The sequence below is a fragment of the Sabethes cyaneus genome, chromosome 2, assembly GCF_943734655.1.
Source record: "Sabethes cyaneus chromosome 2, idSabCyanKW18_F2, whole genome shotgun sequence".
Classification (NCBI taxonomy): Eukaryota; Metazoa; Arthropoda; class Insecta; order Diptera; family Culicidae; genus Sabethes; species Sabethes cyaneus.
Window position 1 is genome coordinate 106,784,587 of NC_071354.1, and position 21,971 is coordinate 106,806,557.

Here is a 21,971-nt window from a genome sequence, read left to right on the forward strand (position 1 = left end):
CTAACGTTAATACGGCGTCAGCGCGATCCAATTTATTTCATTTACACGATGTCATCAACTGACCTGGACAGAGTGCAGACCATCAAAGATTTGGGTAGCTAGGTTGAAACTGTGAAAAAACTCAGAGCGAACCCGTTATCTAAAAAGTGCAATCCAGAGCGAAACTAAGTTCAACTTGACGTTTTGACAGCCGTTCGATTGGAACTAGAGCAAACCTAGGTTGGACCTAAACAAAAACGGTAAAAGGTAGGCTTGGCGTAAACATCGAATATATACACCTATAGGCAGTAATACCAGATCTACGAATTTAGGAATTTTCTACGGACTTTCATAAATTTGATGGAAAAGGTTGAAAGTTTAATTTTGTTACAAAAACCATATATACGCAACATGCAGTGAATAATATCGCTGATGAAAAGAAGACTAAAATACGTATAAACGACAACAAAGAGACTTAAAAGATGATGGAATACAGTGGTTGGAGAATTCGCGAAAAAATGATTATTTGAACCGATGAATATCCCTCATGAACATACACTATTCGCCTGAATTTGATCACGAACATAACCTCGTTATGAACATCGGAATTCGTTCAAAAATTTAATATTGAATATGACCGATTTAGTGAGTATATGATACCCGGGGACACCGGAAAGTATTCAAAATAGTATCACCATAAAAAGAGAATAGTTTAAATGTTCGGCGATATTCGGCGTATACATTCAAGTACTTTTTTTACACGGTTTGTTTTTTCGATTATTAAGAACGGCGCAACTTAGGGACAATTCATTTATTTTTCAATACATTTTGGTTCTTGAGTAATCGAAAAAACAAACCGTGTAAAAAAAGACTTGAGTGTACATTCATTTTGCGAATTTTCCAACCTCTGCGGAATTGCGATAATACGACGAAGAGACGACTAAAAAAAACGTCAAACAAACGATAAAATATTCAAAAAGGACGACGAAAATATTGGCGACTATACGTCAGAAGTTCCGGGTCCCGGATCGAGTCCCAGGTCACTGTGGAATCGATAGAAATGAAAGAGCTGATGCGCTTCCGAGACCATCTCGTCACTTCGTAGGACCTGACCCTCCTGTGGTTTGCCTGTTTCTGCTTTAAAAATGGAGCTCAAAGCATGGGAATGTTCGAAAGTGGAATCAAATTGGAACAACAGTTTTAAAAATGCTAATCAGTCGAAACGGTTTATCTCTCCAAACATTTCAAAACAATAAAAAGACAGCAAAACCGCAACAAGAAATGTCAAAAACGGCTACAAATGACGACGCCATCAAACCAAAAACGCTGCAAAAGACTGTAAAAAAAGACAGCAAATTACTGAAAAAAGACAAAAAGATGATACAAAGATGCTAGAAAGCCAGATGTTAAAAAAAGGACTAACAAACGTTAAAAGGACAACAAAACAACGAGGGGTCAATCCTGGTATAGTAGCATTCACACCGAGTACTCGGGTTCAAATCCCAATCACGCAGAAGTTGCGTTTGCCCCAGATTGTTAAAGTGACTATAATCAACTTGGAAAAATAAACAAAACAACGACATGAAGCCGACAGCAAAGGGCGACGGAGTACACATAGCAAAAAGGAGACGAAATATTAGACAAAAGAGAAAAAAATCAAACGACGAAAAAGAAAACGGAAAACGAAGACAGAGGGCAAATAACAAAAGGCAAATGACGAAAGTCGAGATAATGTATTCTTAAATAATTTAGGGAAAATTTGAAATGTATCGCAAACTGATTTGATTCAAAAAAGGGTTAATTTCCTTGAAACAGGTACGATCAAGAACAATACCTATACGATAAAAAATTCATATATCTACACACTTGAAAAATTCAGTAAAATTTACCGAAATGTCAACAAACGAACATGGGGTGAAAATGTCGATGATGCATATCGACGTTTACGGATCCTTAGTAACGTTTGGTAACATAAAACGGTCGACTGTTGAAAGGGGCCATCCATATACCACGTGGACAGTTTAAAGGGGGGTGGGGGGTATGTAAATGTCCACGCTTGTCCACGGAAGGGGGGGAGGGGGTATGGAAAATGTCCACGTGGACAAGATGTTTTATTCCAAAAACAGATGTTAGAAACAGATATATTGAATTAATTATACATATTAGCATTAACCATTGATCAGTGATTGTTTGTAGGCTCAAGTAAAGTTTTATCTTCGGATGCATATGATGACGTAAACACATGAATCGAAAATTAAAAACGAAGAAAACTTATCCAATTTAATTCTTTTTAAATTTCGAAAACAGACACTGAGGAAGCCTGCAAGTCGTAGGCGAAATACGTATCTGTCGTGAATAAAATACACATAGTAGAATTAAATTGGATAAGGATTGATTCTTGGATTGGATTTCTTGGAATTGGATTCTTCTTTTTCAATTTTAGGTTTCGTATTCTACTAAAACGCTCCAAAAACTTCAGACATGAATCGAGCATTACGGAAGGATTCGCTTTCAGAAAATTTAACGAACCAAATCGCGTTGGTAAAGTCGTGTGTTGTGTTGAAGTAGACGGCCAAGCTGAGGTGTTCTGGTTAGACAGGGATATTCTTGACGGAGAAGAATCGTCGAGCGAAAGTCAAGCTGAAACGGACTTTCTTGCAATCGATAATAATTCGCTGTAGACAAGCTCACTATGAACAGAAGAATTAAGGTCATAACACCTCACATTGCATTGTAATACGCTGCATAAATTTGAGAGAAAATCCATGGAAAAACTCAAATTTCCGTAGCGACTCAAAATCCGTATGCATTGTGCCGGGGCTTTAATAAATACTGCAGAAATCAAGTCGAAAACAAAATTTACACTATGCATTTCTGTTTTGTTAACTTTTACATAAGAAAAAAAGTCCACGTGGACAAACAGGGAGGGGGGTAGGGGTTGAGTCAATGTCCACGCTTGTTCACGGAGGCGGACGGGGGGTTGAAAATTGGTATTTTTCTGTCCACGTGGTATCTGGATGGCCCCAAATTTCGGCAAAATTTTACCGAATACGGTGGTTTTTTTAAGTGTGTAGGTGGAATGAAGCTGAGTTTATCCGTGTTAAAAGAAAACAATACATATCTAAATATATTTACAATGACGACTCTGACAGACGAAATTATAACTGCTGAACATTCGGTAAAAAATTCGGTGAGACATATCAACGTTTTCGGATGCTTAGTAACGTTTGGTATCACCGAAACTTTTACTGAACGTTCTAACTGGAAACTTTCATTTAAATCAAAAATTTGTTGAAATTGTGCCTCTCTCTTAGTTTGAAGCAAAACAATAACTCCTTCTTCTGTGGTAAACACTGATGGTAAAACTACGCATTTTTCTTCAGCAAAACCTGGCATCACTACCTATAGGTACTATCCCTTCCATTAATGCCTTAATATTGTTACTACGGGTTCACTTTGGCTCAATTGTGATTCATATGACAGTGCCATTTCAACCGAGCAAAATTTGACAAAGTTATATATTGGACATTTGTAGAACCAGTTATTATCTACAATTTTGCTGAATAAAGTTTTACTGTATCTTTTGTATTTACGGTGCTACAAGATCAGTACCTTACCTTATTAGTGACTAAATAGACGTTCATTTAGTTACTAATGACGTACTAGCATTGTAGCATTGTAACTACAACGGATACAGCAAAACTTTATTCAGCAACATTGAAGATGATAACTAGTTCTACAAATGTTCCATTCACAACTTTGTCAAATTTTGCACGACTGAGACGGTACTGTCAAATGAATCAAAATTGAGTCAAAGTGAACGGACCAGCCCTGCTACGGACCTTTTTTTATCTCGTTTTTATCTTTTTATCATTTTATCGTTTATCGTTTCATCGTTTTTATCTCGATATCAGAATTTTATCAGTTGGTACGGTCTGACTTTACACCGACCAAATGATCTTGAAAATTCTTGTTAAATTTCACCAATGGATCACTAGAAAAGCTGAAAAATCTCACAAATGACTCCAGCATAAACATGTTCTGTCAAACATACTCGACGAACGGCTGTGAACGACTGTCAAACTGCATTTCAATCTGATTGGTAAACCCAAAAAGGCCGATTCAGATTAACCGTTACCAACCATCAACAGCAACGGAACGGTAAGAAATTATGACGTGTAATCTGTATCAGCCTTAAAGTTTACTCTAAATATGGCACGTGGCACTTTAGTGTCCATCAAGCGGTATGCATGAGCAGAAGTTACCTAAAATGATCCATTAGTGATTGAAAAAAAATGATATAGAAACCACATAATTGCTACATCTATTCTGAGCAGTGGTTGGAGAATTCGCGAAAAAGTGATCATTTGAATCAATGAACATCCCTCATGAACATACACTATTCGCCTGCCTCGCCGATAATGCACGCATCAGCTTTGAATTTTATCAAGAACATAACCTCAATGTGAACATCAGAATTCGTTCAAAAATTGAATATTGAACATTGAGTGTGTTCGATTTATCGGATACTAGCTGACCCGACAAACTTCGTATTGCCACAAATTAACCTGTGTTGTACATAAATCATGAATCTCGGATGATCTTTGTCACTATCTCGAGTTTTGCAAGCCCCCCAGTGGGCGGCGCTTCCGACGGCGGGTCACCGGCAACACTCGCGACCGGCTCGTCCTGAATGATCTAGTGTTACTATAGATAGTTTTTGTGGTCTTGTTATTGATTAATGTTTTATGGAAGAGTCTCGAACCAACTCGAGAAGGATTAGTTTTTGAGTTTCGCAAAAATTTCTGTTTTATTTGTATGAGAGTCCATATCTCCCTACCACAGGGGTGAGAGGTCGGTCTCTAACTATCATAAAATAAATTCAAGACTGAAAAATCTCCTACATGCTAAATTTGGTTCCATTTGCTTGATTAGTACTCAAATTATAAGGAAATTTGTATTTCATTTGTATGGGAGCCCACCCTCTTAAAAGGGAAAGGGGTCGTAATACACCACAGAAAAAAAATTCTGCCATCTAAAACTCTCACATGCCAAATTTGGTTCCATTTGCTTGATTAGTTCTAAAGTTATGAGCAAATTTGTATTTCGTTTGAATGGGAGCCCCCCCCCCTCCTAAAAAGGTAAGAAGTCCTAATTCATAATGGGAAAAATGGTTGCCTCCAAAAACACCCACATGCCAAATATGGTTCCATTTGCTTGATTAGTTCTCGAATTATGAGGAAATTTGTATGGAAGCCCCCCCCTCTTAAAGGGGAGAGGAGTTACAATTCCCCTTATAAAGAGGGAGGGGTCTCAATTTACCATAGAATAAATTCTTGTCACCGAAAACACCCACATGCCAAATTTGGTTCCATTTGCTGGATTAGCTCTCGAGTTATAAGGAAATTTGTATTTCGTTTGTATAGGAGCCCCCCCCACTTAAAGTGGGGAGGGGTCCCAATTCATCATAGAAAAAAATTTTGTCTCCAAAAACACACACATGCCAAATTTGGTTCCATTTGCTTGATTAGTTCTCGAGTTATGAGGAAATTGGTATTTCATTTGTACAGGAGCCCCCCCTCTTAAAGTGAGGAGGGGTCCTAATTTACCATAGAAAAGTTTCTTGCCCTCGAAAACTTTCACATGCCAAATTTGGTTCCATTTGCTTGATTAGTTCTCGAGTTATGAGGAAATTTGTATGGAAGCCCCCCCTCTTAAAGGGGAGAGGAGTTATAATTCCCCTTATAAAGAGGGGAGGGGTCTCAAATTACCCTAGAATAAATTCTTGTCACCGAAAACACCCACATGCCAAATTTGGTTCTAATCAAGCAATAGTTCTCGAGTTATGCAGAAATTTGTGTTTCATTTGTATGGGAGCCCCCCCTCTTAGTGGGGGGAGGGGTCTCTAACCATCACTAAAACCTTTCCTGGCCCCAAAAACCTCTACATGCAAATTTTCACGCCGATTGGTTCAGTAGTTTTTGATTCTATAAGGAACACAGGACAGACAGACAGACAGACAGACAGACAGACAGACAGACAGACAGACAGACAGACAGACAGACAGACAGACAGAAATCCTTCTTTATAGGTATAGATTTGTATTTCATTGGTGTAGAAGCCCCCTCTGTTAAAGTGTGGAAGGGTCCTAATTCACCATAGAAAATGTTTTTGCCTCCAAAAACCTCCACATGCCAAATTTGGTTCTATTTGCTTGATTAGTTCTCGAGTTATGAGGAAATTTGTATTTCATTTGTATAGGAGCCCCCCCTACTAAAGTGAGGAGAGGTCCTAATTCATCATAGAAAAAAATCTTGCCTCCAAAAACACCTACATGCCAAAGTTTGTTCCATTTGCTTGATTAGTTCTCGAGTTATGAGGAAATTTGTATTTCGCTTGTATAGGAGCCCCCCCTCCTAAAGTAGGGAGGGGTCCCAATTCGTCATAGAAAAAATTTTGGTCTCCAAAAACACACACATGCCAAATTTGGTTCCATTTGCTTGATTAGTTCTCGAGTTATGAGGAAATTTGTATTTCATTTGTACAGGAGCCCCCCCTCTTAAAGTGGGGAGGGGCCTAATTCATCATAGAAAATATTCTTGCCTTCGAAAACCTTCACATGCCAAATTTGGTTCCATTTGCTTGATTAGTTCTCGAGTTATGAGGAAATTTGTATTTCGCTTGTATATGAGCCCCCCCTCCTAAAGTAGGGAGGGGTCCCAATTCATCATAGAAAATATTCTTGCCTTCGAAAACCTTAACATGCCAAATTTGGTTCCATTTGCTTGATTAGTTCTCGAGTTATGAGGAAATTTGTATTTCGTTTGTATAGGAGCCCCCCCTCCTAAAGTGGGGAGGGGTCCCAATTCATCATAGAAAAAATTTTGGTCTCCAAAAACACACACATGCCAAATTTGGTTCCATTTGCTTGATTAGTTCTCGAGTTATGAGGAAATTTGTATGGAAGCCCCCCCTCTTAAAGGGGAGAGGAGTTATAATTCCCCTTATAAAGAGGGGAGGGGTCTCAAATTACCCTAGAATAAATTCTTGTCACCGAAAACACCCACATGCCAAATTTGGTTCTATTTGCTTGATTAGTTCTCGAGTTATGCAGAAATTTGTGTTTCATTTGTATGGGAGCCCCCCCTCTTAGTGGGGGGAGGGGTCTCTAACCATCACTAAAACCTTCCCTGGCCCCAAAAACCTCTACATGCAAATTTTCACGCCGATTGGTTCAGTAGTTTTCGATTCTATAAGGAACAAAATACAGACAGACAGACAGACAGACAGACAGACAGACAGACAGAAATCCTTCTTTATAGGTATAGATAGAATGCCCGGGGACGCCGGAAAGTTTTCAAAATAATATTACCACGAAAAGGGAATAGTTTCAAGTAGTGTTAGTGGCTTTACAAGCAGCAGAAAACGGTAAATCGCACTTTTGCGTTGCTCACGATATTCGTATATTCAGCGATGCTACAAAGCATGAGTGTATGTTGCTCATTGTTATAGGCGAATTGAACCACTCGCATAGCTGTTTGATCATGATAAAAACCGTTTGCCGATGCTCGGCGTATCTATTCATTTTGCGAGTTTTCCAACCTCTGATTCTGAGTCAATCGGTATATAAACCATGAAAATTAATTTATGATTGGTAGAGCTATTAGCGTTCAAAATCTTTCATATTTTCGTGACGGTGGCTAGAATCTAAATTATGGAATGACACCTTGCGTTAAAACGTAGCCCTACGTCAGAAGCAAAACATCGAGTTTGACGGTTCCATGTTGACTTGCTGGTTTCGTTTATAGAGCATTTTCTTGGAACCGTTTACTCATTTCACCTGGAATTGCTCAATAGTAAAACATTAAGTAAATCTGCTCAACGGATGCGGATAATTTTTTTATTTTTTATTGTTAATAATGTTACTACACAACAATTAAAAAACAAATATTATTAATAAAATTACCACTTACCTGTATCATATACGTTGACACTACAGGATAGGAAGAGTGTACAAGTGGATGAATAGTGCTAGGGGCAGGAGTAACTGTCATACCTTGCGCCTTTCGATTTAGGTTCGATTAACCCACAGGTTTTTATACAATGTATTTGGTTGAGTATAATACAACAGAAATTATCAACCGAAAAGAGAAAAACGAAATAAAATAAAACAAAGAAATAATAATTAGAAACTAAGCAGAATTATACTACTATTAGCTTGATACCACCTAAACTGTAGAATGAAAAGAATTAAATCAAGTGACAAAAGTACAAACAGACCATAATAAGTACATTATTTACATAGGTAATTCTTCACATTCCCGAAACAATATAAAACTGCTATTCAAAACTATATTTTCACTCACCATTGGTTTATAGCCCATCTGATTGGTTGCTGGCTGCGGTTGAGGCGACCATCCTGCTGAACCAGGTTTAGCGGTATTTTTTGGTGAGTTCCATTGTACATTCCTGTAACAAAATGCAAAACAATGTGTTGTAGTTACAGAACTTATGAGCATTTTAGGATTACCACGGATCTCGACTATATTATTTACCTAAATTTACATTACTTCAATTACAAATTATTTACTTTAATTGTACTTCAAAATAATCCAAATGCAAGAGATCTCTTTAATTTCTCTTTTTAGCGTGTCTATTTGTCTAAATGTGGTTTATGCTGTAATTACCTTATTGACAGATTTCACGCCAACTCGTCTATGGGGTTGGCAGCACCCTTTCAGATTTCAATGAAACTTTTTGTGTGTAAAAAGTTCATGAAAATAAACAACTTTACATACTTAGTTTTTCGAAAATTGGTCTAGACTAAATTTTGGAAAGGGCTTAATTTTTTTCTCTTCTTTATAATAAAAAATATAACTCGAAAATTAAAGGACCTACAAAAAAAGATCTACGGGTGACTTTTAGAAAATCTTCTGAATTTTCATATAGAAAAAACTGAAAAAAATAAAAATTGATTTCCACACTGAGAAAAAAGCATTTTAAAAACTAAAAATCGATTTTCTAAAAAAAGGCCATCTCAGAAATTGATGCATTTTTTTTTGAGGATAGATAATTACATGGCCTACAATTCTTCCATACATCACAAACTGGAATATTTAAGGGAAAATCAAATTTTGAGAGGATCATGCCAACCTCTGATCGAGTTGGCGTGAAATCCGTCTAGTACTTAACGAATTCAATTTTTCTTTTCAATTTAAATTTATGTTTCTATGTGAAATTTGTATGTGCAAAATTAAAACTTATTCGAAGAGCTGAATGAAAATTGCAAGATGACTCTTCGATAAAAACATTAAAATAGTCTTGGCCAAGGTGAGTTAAAATAGGTGATCTAGTTTTCACAGTTTGTAGAACAGAAGTGTGCGGAACGATTGGTTAGCAACCATCGACATTGTTTATACATTCAACAGTTTCCGCTTTGAAAATTTCGGTGATCGTCAAGGGTAACCCAGCGGGGGTGAAAAACAAATTTCAACATCAGGAAACCTCTCTTGACTAACCTTGGTCTTGGCAGTCGAAATGGTTTATCCGATTCCCAGAAGGTGGTGAGCCACTCAATTTGTTTGACCACATGTTAGTAAATGCATAAATCCACTTCGAACAATTACCTGTGCAAAACAGGAAGCACAAACGTTGGTCTTTAAGAACATAATTTGAAGTAATTTTCTGATATCAACGGAGGCTAGGAGGATAGTTACAAATCAATACGTAGAAAACCAAATATATGGGTAGGCTCCAAAAAAAGCATCCTTTGCCTCACACGGACTGTGACCATTGACGGCGATGAACTGGAAGTGGTTGATGAGTTCGTATATTTGGGATCTCTGGTCACCGCCGACAATAATATGAGTAAGGAGATCCAACGACCCATTCAAGCTGGAAATCGAACCTACTTTTCACATACACACACCGTTTGAGCTAAATATCGGATAAATATCGAAGAATCATCTCAAAAATACGAATATTGATCATTTGTGCTGTAAGCTCTTCCATTTGAAACCAAAATCGATCAGATCGGTCCAGTCGTTGTTGAGAAACGTTTTCTGGTTCAAATCGGGTCAGACGCACAAATTCTAAATTTCGAAACTCTGAAATATATACACAGCAGATAGGCTTGAAATAAAATTTCCTAACATTCCATGACTTTTCCAGGTTGAAATGAAATTCTCTTACATTTCCAGATTTTCCCTGATTTTCCAGATTTTTTTTCCTGTATGGACGCATCACTGCGACCAGTATGGTTTGATCTATTGTGATATCGCCCGGGTGTTTGCTGTATAACCCGCACTGCATTTATTTTGGCTATAATCGCTATTGAGTGAGCGATATGCTTATTGAATTTTATGCGTGCATGTGTATAATTGAGTATCCTTCCTTCAACGCTTTTTCTCTACTTTACCCACCTCGTTCCACATGACAGCGCTGTCCCTAATTATAGCCATCCCTGGGGCAGATAACCAGTGCATTTAACTATAAGGGTCTCATTTTTGCACTGTCAATAGGTTATATCGGAAGAACATAGAATTCAGCACGAAGGAAGGGTGTGGTGAGGGACCTGAGAATAAACCCAAGCTAAAGCCACGTTGCCATCGAGTGGCATGATTCTACTAAGATTCTAACCCATAACCATTCGCTTGTCAAAGCGTGTGTTTTGTTTCCAGATAATCGACACCTTGCTTTTTCAAGAATTAAATTTATAGTTCCATAAATCAGAAAAAATTGGGTTTCAAATAGCAATTGTTCCTAGGCTAAATTTGGGTAACCTTTCCTTAAATTTTTTCTCAAGAGATTGTCACAAAATGAATACTCCTCTCTCCCTTCCATAGTTAGTGAAAATCTTCCACACGAGTGTGAAGAACGTGCTGCTTGAACCACAAATGCTGATACCTGATACCCCCTAAATGATTAACGTCATTATTGTATGATCCGTTTGAGAATTGGAAATGAAAATGTTATTTACTATTGAAAACATTTAGTTATTTATTCATATGTAATGTTATACTCACTTAATTTGGGACGAAGATCCTTTGTTGATGGATAAACTCTCCGCCAGTGATGCCAGTGAGCTGTCTAGATCTCCAGTGAGCACTTTTCCTGGTTGCTGATTGGCTGGCGCCTGCATTGAGCCACCTGCAAGTGCGGTTGGTTGTGAAGCGAAATTTACTCCAACGGCGGTTTGAGCTTGACCAGTGTAACCAATGTTGCCAGGTTTTAGTACATCACCCAACGCGTCGAATCCTTTTAAACGCGATTCCATATTTGTTTTTGTGAATGTGAATTACGCGTATGTGCATGTGTACATGTGTATGTGTTCCGAAACCACGGCGATTATGTGTACGATTTTGTATCGTTTACACCGGTTTGCGTTATTTCATCGTCCAATGAGTATTTTAGTTACATATTAAGAATATATGATATCAATATCCAAAAGAATGGAACATAAATAATGTAAAGATAACGGGATAAACAAAATTATGGTTAGATACATCATTATAGTAAAGTTAAGCGATAGAACTTATGAAACGTAAATTAGTAGCGAACGAACAACATAATTAATGATAATATACAACCAATCTCATTCTTGAAAACAAAGTATCTGGTTTTTCTGAAATAATATTATTATTACAAGTACAAGTAGAAGTACAATGCAAAATCTCGAATAGCAAGGTTGATACAAAGTTTTCAAAAACGAAGGGAATATGATAATGTTATTAGATGATAAGGTTTTTGCTCTCCACTTCCCAGCACCAGATATGACAGAACATCATGATCATCATTGATAATTATATCAAAAAAGAAAAACAAGAGAAAGCATTGCGGTAAATTGTATATAAAATTACAAGATTTTGAATAGAGTATATTATCTTAAATATCTTTGTGTTAATATTTATATCCACACATTAACTAATATACGAAGATCGATCGATCTATTTTAACAATATGAAAAGTAACGTCAATCATTTTTTTATCCATTTTATTTAAAGTGGAGTTATTCAAGCCTTCGAATGCATGGAGAACAGCACTCCTTATCAAATTATCATCAAGCTTTGCTGAATCACTTTTCTATAAAAAAAATTGACGATTGCAATCTTTTTGTTCAGTTCACTTCGAAATATACGACAACGTGCTATCAATCAAAAATTACTTTTATTTGCTTTGTTGAGCAAACTCAACAAATCCAATGAACAGAGTAGAGGTAACCAAACTCCGAACAAATTAATGAGTCAATACCCGCGCAAAGTTTTATAGCAAGTTGAAAACAAAATTTGATACTTTGACGTAACTGATTTTGATTACTCGGTGTGATTTCAGTTTGGTCGATTCAGTGGTTAAAATATCAAAATTGATAGCAAAAATTCTAGCAAATAAAGTACTTCGAGTTGGATTTGTAAATTTGTGTCAAATCATCTTGCACTAATATTCATTTTACTATAGTAAATTTAGCTAATGATTCTGTGTTCCCCAAGGCAAGCGAAATGTTACCGATACTGCCTTCACATATAGGGAGCTCGTTGATTAAAATTGCCGTATATTGAAAACAAGGATGACAAATAGAACGAAATCAGTGTTGTATCCCAATCCCAATTATTAACTGCACTACTAGAAATAGGTATGCACGCTTTTGCAATAACGAGAGTGAAAGGCAATCAAAGACACCCCGTTATTATGTTGCTTTGGAAGTAACTTAACACAAACTGCCCAATGTGCACTGTCGGCGAGTTTAAACGAAGCAATTATTGAAACACAGCCAACCGTCATTAAAAAATACTCATGATTTTGAATTGTCTACAAGGTCTCTATTCAAAAACTTGCGTTGAATTAGTTTTTCCATGATTCAAAACAAAATTACGATATTTAATTAATCTTGAAAAATAGCATATCATTTGTTAATACTATAGGGGAACTTGGGGCTAAATTAACACTCAAAGTGACACCGGTTACTGAATTAAAACATCTTAGTAGTTCTTTTAAATAATAATTTCAAAACTTTTGCAAACGTTGACGTTTTTATCTATTATATTTTTAAGGTGCTAATAATCGTTGTCAATAAAGAGACTGTTTTCTAATCATTCAAATAATCAGTTTTCAGGATCCCTCAATATTTAATGAACGTGACACAAGTTTTTGTAGTTTTCAGGATACTTTCATAAAATAGCGCCCTGAATACACTAAACAGTGGATGATATGTATATGTCTATCAGCAACAATAAAAAAATAAGCTAATTCACATTTTGGGTGGATATAAATGGAACTCTGAGCAGTTACTGTGGGTTACCTGTTAACGAATTTAGAGCCGCAACTTTTGAACAATACGTTGAATAAATTATTTAAGGCGGCATAGTACCTTTTACACCATATTTTTGCCTCATTTCAAATATTATTTCCTCGATAACGCGCTAGACGATTCGATTCGGGTTTTCTGCATTCTAAACATTGCACTTTAGACAATTATTAACAATTTTGTTTTTATATGGAAACCCCTTCCTCCCTCCCCTACGGCTCCTTGAAGAACGTCATTCAGAAAAAAACATGAATTGCGGTATCATGGATTGGCGCTCGGGAGCTTATCCGAAATGAAAAATTCCAAAACAACATGAAAGTATATTAAATTATCTCCTGTTTGACCCATCCTTGTTTTAAAATTCGAACGCATAACAAAATGGCCGACATTTAAACATAAAAGTCAGGTTTTTAATCGAAAAAATTGACTTTAAACGTTTCTAAAAAATACACAAATTGCAGTATCGAAAAAAGGATGGGTCAAACACTATATAATTTAATAAGCTTTCATGTCGTTAGCTGCTAGCTATGAAACAAAAAAAGAAGCAAAATAATTGCTTGAGCCGTTCTAGAGATATTTTTGGTACCGACTTTGAAAACCTGGTTTCGAGAAAAATGGCAATGAAGTTTTTATTCGCTGTGCAATCGTTCCAAACATGCGCGGTATAAATAGCTATAACTTTCTATAGCTAATAGCTATAGCTATGTCAATTTTTGGAATTCATCCAAACGGCTTCAGCCGCATATGCTCAAAAGGTTAATCTTTCGAATTAATTAATAAAATATATTTCGATTTTTTGGAATTGAAAAAGTACTATGCCCCCTTAATCAAATATCAATACAGCTATAATAATTGTCAAATGTCACCGATCATTTCAACCATTACTTATACTAACGAAATATTGATTGATAGAATATTGATAAAACAAGCACCCTTAAACCACCAGATACAAAATTTACCTCCAGTGAAGGAGGTACATTTAATGTTAGATCAATTAAGATATTTTTTTTGCAATTCAAAATTTGATAAATAACGACTTATTGCTGATTACAAAATTTTTCCAAATGTCTACATTGCCAACATTGCACTTAGTTCCCCTAAAGGTATTATGAATTCTACCAAAAATATGCATAATAGATGTTTTTGAAATACTAAGTAGCTAAAAAAGAACCAAAAATATAAAATCATCAGATATTGCAGCCATTCCGTAAACAAGAGTTCTAAGCCGATTACAGCGTCTAGAGTTGGTGAATTGAAATACTGTAGCTATTTTTGTACATTTTTGACGCTTGCCAAGAAAAACTGAAAATAATCAGCCATGACTTTTTTAAGTATTAATTCTATACCACAGTGTTTTTAACCCGTGAATTCACAAACTATTTGTTAATAATTAAACCTGTTAAATAGGATAGACACCATCGATTCAGGAACAACGGAAATAAAAGTAGGTAAGCAAAATTTCCAATGTTAGAAAAAAGAAGAACGATGATCATTTTGTAATTTGTAATTTACAAAAACGTTCTAAGAAATGCCTCAAAATTCACTGACTCCCAATAAGCGCCAATCGTTTAAAAGGCTGCAAAATTTGATTTATATAACGAAATCCTTATTTATCAGTGAAACGTATATATATTCAATATATAGATAGTTTCTAAATATATGTAAAGACCAGGCCAGGTACCATTGTTTTAATGTCAATTGAAACAAGTTTCAAGAGAATTCTCGTGATTTTAACTGTTAACATATTGCAATTTGTAACATATTACACTTAATAAAATATTTAATCAACATACGTTACACAAAAATATAATCAAAAGAGTGTCACAATGCATCTGATAAAAAATCTATGAAAATATTTTTTGCTGGTTTGGCCATTTTTAAAAATTATTCTTTGAAAATCAACTGTTTGAGCTTTTTACATATTTTTCTTCAAAGCATGAGTAGAGAGACAACAAAAACAAAAATATTTATGGCGACCGAAAACATTCAAATAATGACGGATGTACTAACAAAAATGATACAAAACAGATTAAGCAGAAAAGACAAACAACATATCATGATTTAAGCTAGTGGACCTCCAATTAATGACTGGTTTGCTGCTGATGAAGTAGACATATACATTTGTTGCTGAGGTGCCATGTGTTGTGAACCACCAACTGCCTCCGCAGCGCCACTCGATTCTAGTACGTTGGGCGGTATCTGTTTACCGTCTGTATTAGAGGCTTGTTTAGAAGGAGAACCTTCCATTGCAAACCGAATTGTTTCATTTAAATCGTCAAAAGCACTCTTTGGCGCAGCTTGTTGATGTGCTGGTGATGAGATCAACTTCGTGCACACACTGTGTGGCGGCGGTGGACGCATTGGTGGTCCAGATCTATGTGCGGTAGTAGAACAACTAGAAGCGATCCCTCCATGAGTGTTATCACCTGGCATTTTTTGCTGTTGAAGTTGCAATTCAGCCGGTGCGAACTGTTGTTGGCTACCACCATCTAACTCGTCAATTAAAAACGGATTCGGCACGGAGCTTTCCAGCGCTGCTTGCAAACGATAAAATGTATTCGTATTGGTTCAAATTATTATTTTCAAACAATTGGGATCAATCAAGCTATACTACAAATATAATTCAAATATTTTCTACCAGAGCAGTGTTGAATACTGTCGTGATTTTCAATCAAACCAGTACAATTTTTAAAGCACATAGCATAGCTAACACTGGTTCCGAATAACAAATAATATGCACAGATTGTATTTGACAATCACAGAATTTGCCTGTGTAGCCAAAATTTAACATTGCATAAATTATATGTATAACAAAAAAAATAGCCAGTGTGCTCAGTTAACTACAGTGCATGTATACGCTTTCATCGAAAAGCGGGGTGTCTCTAATGACCTTTCACTGTTTGTTTTTTAATAACGTGTTTCTATTGTGCCATTTATCTGCGAAACCAAAATTATACCACTTGCAGAAAAAAATCAAATTGTTATTATATATTCATCTTCATATAAAAATCAATCTTATGATTAGGAACACAAAATATATCAAGAAAAAAAGAAATTAACCTCTAATTTTGTGTGATTCATCGTGTCATGCATTTTGCTCCACTGGGGCAAAATGGGATTTTGCTCACTTTTCACGTTAAGTGTTGCTTTTGACAACAGACGAGGCAATTTGTATTCGTCCGTCGTGTCCACTTTTAATTTGATTTGGCATCAGTTTTTTTCTTGTATAACTATTAGAATAATATACTAGGTGTACTAGCATTTTTATGTTATAATTTGTATAACGTTGTTTTTAATTTTTAGTTTCTAGAAGCATTTTCTTACCATTGTGAGGCTAAATTGGGATTATTCTTTTCGTTTCCGATATTCACAAGAGTTTTAAAACAAAATATTCAATATTGAAATAGGTTTTTTGTCTGCACTGGGTTTTAGAGGCATTACTTTTTGTAATACTTCAAATGAGTGTAGAAACAACTTCGCTACGAAAAACTTGAGCGTTCCGTTTGGATTTTATTTTGTATATTTGTATTGCGATAAACAACACATGATATAAATCCGAATAATTATTTCTTCGTCATGTTTATATTTAGGTGATATTAAACTTTGACCGGTTCATCAGTAAAAAGCACCAGCCAAAAATTACATTTTGTGAATCTAATTTTCGTTTCTCAATAATTCTCGGTTGTCTAACACACAACACAAACGATATCTTATGCAACTTGCCTTATGAATTTGCCTATTTGTGATTGTGGCAGTTCAGTGACTAGAATATTGCATTGAATAGCGTTAGTAATCGCATTTAACCAAACTGCCAATTACCACTGAGTAAAAATTTATTATTTTCTGCTAATGCTTTATTTTTTTTGCGATACATGGTTTAACAATTTTGCCATTCATTACAAGTCCGTTCAATCGCACCAATTAGCTACCTGATAAAAACATGTTTTATGGTAACCTTGTACTCCTGCTTTTCACGTCACACAGTTTTCAAACATTATCATAAAAAGCTATTGAATTCATCGATATATTATTCGATGAAAAGTCAAAACGGTACTATCTTTCGAAAACCGGCAGAACTTATTATCGTGTATTTTACTTCAAAGAGAAAACACAAAGCAACATCGGTATTTAAAGAGACTGCAGTATTAGTATACTAAATGAGTGAACAAGAATACAAAAAAAAACATTGTTAGGTCGCATGCGTTTGTTAATAAACTTAATTAATTTGGTCATACTGGTGTTAACGAAAAAGTAACATGGTGTAGTCACAACGGTTACATTTTGATAAAGTGCGCTTTATAGATTAATTTTATCAAATAATGCTGTGTTTTCAATAGAGATTTTCTTACCAACAGGGTCTGTATTGCCGAATACAGATGAAAAATTGCTATCCGACACGAATGTATTCGCTGTACTGGATGGTATTGCTGCAGTGGGTACGGAAGATGTTCCATTAATGCCTAAAGAGATATTAGATAAAAAGAAGTTCTTTCTTATAAACCATCAAAACATAATACCGTTGCTCATCCACATATTGCTGGCAGCTGTGTTCATGGTTGTTGCTTGTGCAGGTTGCGAAGCACCAAACATATCCGCAAATGGATTACCTAGCTGAAGCAGGTCGTCAGAAGCCTTTGACTCGTTTTCGGATACCGGTGCGTTGATGCCCGAACCAAATAAATCGTCAACATTGCGTTTTGTCGCTGGTGGTGACGATAGGAAGGGATTTGTGATGGCCACATTAGCACCGCTGGCAGTTGGAGATGAGACTTTGGACTGCAATGATGAAACAAAAGATTTAAAGCAACCGAGGTCATATTAAAGATTAAAAATTAAATATTTATAGTTGACATGGATAAAAATCGATGATGATAAAAAATCTCAATCAGTCTATTATTATTATTCCATTTCCGTTTCTGTTTACAGCATAAGGTGGGGCATTTAGAGCACAAGTTTGTCCAAGACTGAGAGAATGAGTTAACGGTAATGGCTGAACCGGTATGTATAAACCACTTGACGGCAATACTTGAATCAGTATAAACGTAGAATAAAGAGTTTTTTACTCGTTGGTCCGAGGTGATCAATTTCACCCAACGGTACACTGCAGATAGAATATACGCGGGTAAAAATAACGTTCTCGTTCTATTTCATTTGGACACAGGCAAAGGCATTGAACAAGAAAGTGCCCGGTACTCGAAATAAATGTTATTCTTCCGAATCCATAGCTTTTCCGGTATATTCTCTTCCAATGCCAAAAATCCCTGACTTCGACGAAATTCCCTGACATTCTCTGACTTTTCCAGGTTGAAACGAATTTCCCTGACATTTCCAGGTTTTCCCTGATTTTCCAGGTAATCGACACGCTGAGCGAGTCTTGTGTTATGTGCGTGTTTCGGGGGCACTCTCGAGTTCTTTCGAATCGCAGATGGTTGAGGCACGTATAACTTGCACTGCATTTCTTTTTGCTTGATCGCTATTGAGTGAGCGATATGCTTATTAAATTTTATGCTTGCGTTAGTGTTGTGTGTATTGGGCTTAAAACTTGCTGTTCTCACTGCGTTTCTCAGACCAGTTAAATTATAAGAGTGAGTGACTTTTGCACTGTCAAGAGACCTCATCGGGGCAATATAAAGTTCAGTATGAAGGAAGCGTAATGAGGGGTCTGAGAATAAACACATGCTAAAGTCACTTGACATCGAATGACCTGATTCTACTAAGATTCGAGCCTCCGACCACTCGCTTGTAGAAGCAGACTCAGTAACTTTGCGCTACGGAGCACTCCACTAAGTTAGGTTACAACTAGACCAACCTCGAGGTTTTAGTCTTGACCTTGAAATGCGGTCAAACATTTATTAATATTTTCCACTTTTTCCCCTCCATTTCCAAAAAAATTTAATTACTTTCCCCTACCGTCCCTTCATTAATAGGTTACAACTGTTTTCATCGAAAGTGACATGAGCGAATAAAAACTTCAATCGCGTTTTTTTCTCGAAATCATGTTTTCAAAGTGGGTACGTTAATACTTCACGGAGGGGAGCAGAAAAGCTTACACTTTAAAAGTTATATGTTACAGGTACAACACTTTGACAATTACCTACTTTTTGAAAACTGATAAATTTTGCATCCGAACAATTCCAGACTTGAGGACCGAAAGTGAAGAGAGCCAAATCGGAACGGACCGGAATCGAACTTAAACAATTCGTTCCAATTTTTAACTGGACCGACCAGATCGGAATTCTGATATTAATTTTCGTTCCAATGTCGACAACCACACACGAGTTTATATACAACTTCTTTATGCATGACAGCATGTTTGCAAAATGTTAAATAATAATACTACACTAAGGTCTCTTTTACGCGGCCTGTTTTTTTCTATTACTCAAGAACAGTGCAAATTAGGGACCATTTCCACACTACGTGACGTACTTGGAGTCTCTCCCTAGTGTATTGTGATAATTTGCGAATGGCCCCTAAGTTGCGCCGTTCTTAATCGAGAAACAAACCATGTAAATAGGACGAGTGTAAACTATTGTTTTCTTCGATTTTAAGCTGGAATAGTGTCTCTAATACATATATTAAAATAGAAATAATAAAATTAATATGTGTCACTGTCCACTACATTTGTATGATTCAACAAGAACTTACTTTATATTGATTCATTACAGCCTCCTCTTCCGCAAGAGCTTGAGCTTTCAGGCTTTCATCAATAGCGCCATTCGATGGATTATCGAATTTCGTAGAAGCAGCAGCGGTCCCAAAAGAAGAACTAGTAGAAGATAGGGCTGTCACTCCACTCTTTACGTTCTTTTGATTGCTATTTAGTTGCAGTGATAGTATGCAGTATATGGAGATATAGAAATAGACAGAAAGGGAAGGAGACAGCGGTACGGGTGGTTGTGTAGGTGTCATTGCCGTTTGTAAAAATGTGATTGCGTATCGGGACGGTTAAATGTATGTGATCAAACATGTTGATGATTGGTGGAAAAGAGCGTGTTAAAACATAGTTAAACATAAGCGGTTAGGCAAAGCAGTTGACAAATTATTTGAAACGAAATGAAAAGAGAAAACAAAAATAACAAAACGATTACTAATTGACGCTTTGAAAAACATACTGGAAAAATACAAAGCATGTGAAAATCCCAAAAGAAATCGACATGTACTAATACAATTTTTGGTTCATTCAAATGTTTAAATACAACTAACCAGCAATGGTTGCACAGCGCAAGACAAATCAATTATTATAATTATAAAATATAAACAACTTTTAAGAGGGCTCCACAACAAAGGTAAATGCAGTTCTTGCTGATTAAATAAAACTTAGAGGTATTCCACTGAGTTCTGAAATTTGCATAATGTTGTCTTTAAACAAAATGGCATTTTATAATATTCATATTATAATTCATTCGTATTCAAAAATGATACTCATAAGTCAAAGGTTTTATATTAAAAAAAATGATTTGTGATGAAAGTAAAATTAAAAAGTTAAATATCGCGTATTTCTTAAAATTTAGATACATCAAAAACCACACATGTCACAGTATAAGCTTTTTTTAGGTGCGCATAGTAACACTGTTACATATGCCAAACTTCCTAAACCTATAAATATGCTAAACTTCATATAGATTAACCCTTTATAAGGTAGTGGCAACTATATTGCCACCAACGAAAAATATTTGTTTTGCGTCTATAATAATGTCAATATAACTTTAGAAACAAAACAAATATTGTTTGTTGGTGGCAATGTAGTTGCCGCTGTCTTATAAAGGGTTAATGGATAACTGAAAAACCTTGATGGATATACAGCAGTATCTATCGCCTCATTCGGGGAATTCCTGTATGATATCCCACTTTTCACAACACTAAAATTAACAGAATACTTACACAATACTGTATACAATAAATTTATATACAACTATGACAATGATTTCGCAGTGCAGTATTTCGATCGAAGCACAATTTCTGATCGGATCCGGCTCCGATCGGTGTGTAGAATAGAGGCGAATGTAATGGAGATTGGACGAAAACACGCAAATCTAGAAATAGTGCTTATGAAGTAACTAGTTGAGCCCGAATCTTACGATCCGAACTTTGTATTAGTTCTTTGAGTTCTTATATTGTATAATATAGCTCTCAGATATTGTACATAAAAGAGTCTTAGCCGGAAACTGAAACAAATAGTTTTTATGCTCGCTTTGGATTTTATTTAACTGAATAAAAACATTATCTCCACTGTGCTGATTCTATAGGTGGGAAAAATGACTCTTTTGTGTGAGTGGCTTTGAACCGTCCTTTTTCTACCGCAAACCGATTCATTCGGTCGGTGCTAAGTCAGGCAGAACCAAGTGACAAAATTCTGACTTCGAGAAAAACGTATTCAAAGTTTGCTGCTCTGAATGGTTTATAGCTATCAATTGTTCGAATTCTTCCTATAACTCTGGCTGTTTGCAACATTTATGTAGTCTGATTAGTAAAATGTTGCTTAGAAAATTCTTGATCGTTTGCTGTCATTAACTCATTTTTTTTAAATTTCGGTCTTGGTCCGGTCTGATTTAACACCAACCATATGATATCGCGACAAGCAGGCTATCGAGTTGAGCAGGCGAGTCGAGCATGCGAATCAAGCAGTCGAGTCAAGCAGTTATCGAGCAGTCTAGTCGAGCAGTTGAATCAAGATGTTCAGTCAAACAGTTGA

The 21,971-nt window shown here is 36.0% G+C and overlaps 1 protein-coding gene across 3 annotated transcripts in view; it reads right to left on the bottom strand.

Moving 5' to 3' along the window:
- LOC128733450 (phosphatidylinositol-binding clathrin assembly protein LAP) overlaps positions 1-21,971 on the bottom strand; it is a 37,777-nt gene that overhangs the window by 7,413 nt on the left and 8,393 nt on the right. Inside the window, exons 8-14 of one of the 3 annotated variants that reach the window (XM_053827031.1) lie at positions 19,925-20,093; positions 17,797-18,055; positions 17,629-17,739; positions 15,706-15,813; positions 11,004-11,178; positions 8,346-8,448; positions 7,953-8,042 (exon numbers count right to left, since the gene is read on the bottom strand). In XM_053827031.1, the coding sequence (XP_053683006.1) occupies positions 7,953-8,042; positions 8,346-8,448; positions 11,004-11,178; positions 15,706-15,813; positions 17,629-17,739; positions 17,797-18,055; positions 19,925-20,093 (1,015 nt within the window). Of the gene's footprint in view, positions 1-7,952; positions 8,043-8,345; positions 8,449-11,003; positions 11,236-15,705; positions 15,814-17,628; positions 17,740-17,796; positions 18,056-19,924; positions 20,094-21,971 lie in introns of all 3 variants that reach the window. The other 2 variants (XM_053827030.1, XM_053827032.1) reach the window with 2 other exon arrangements.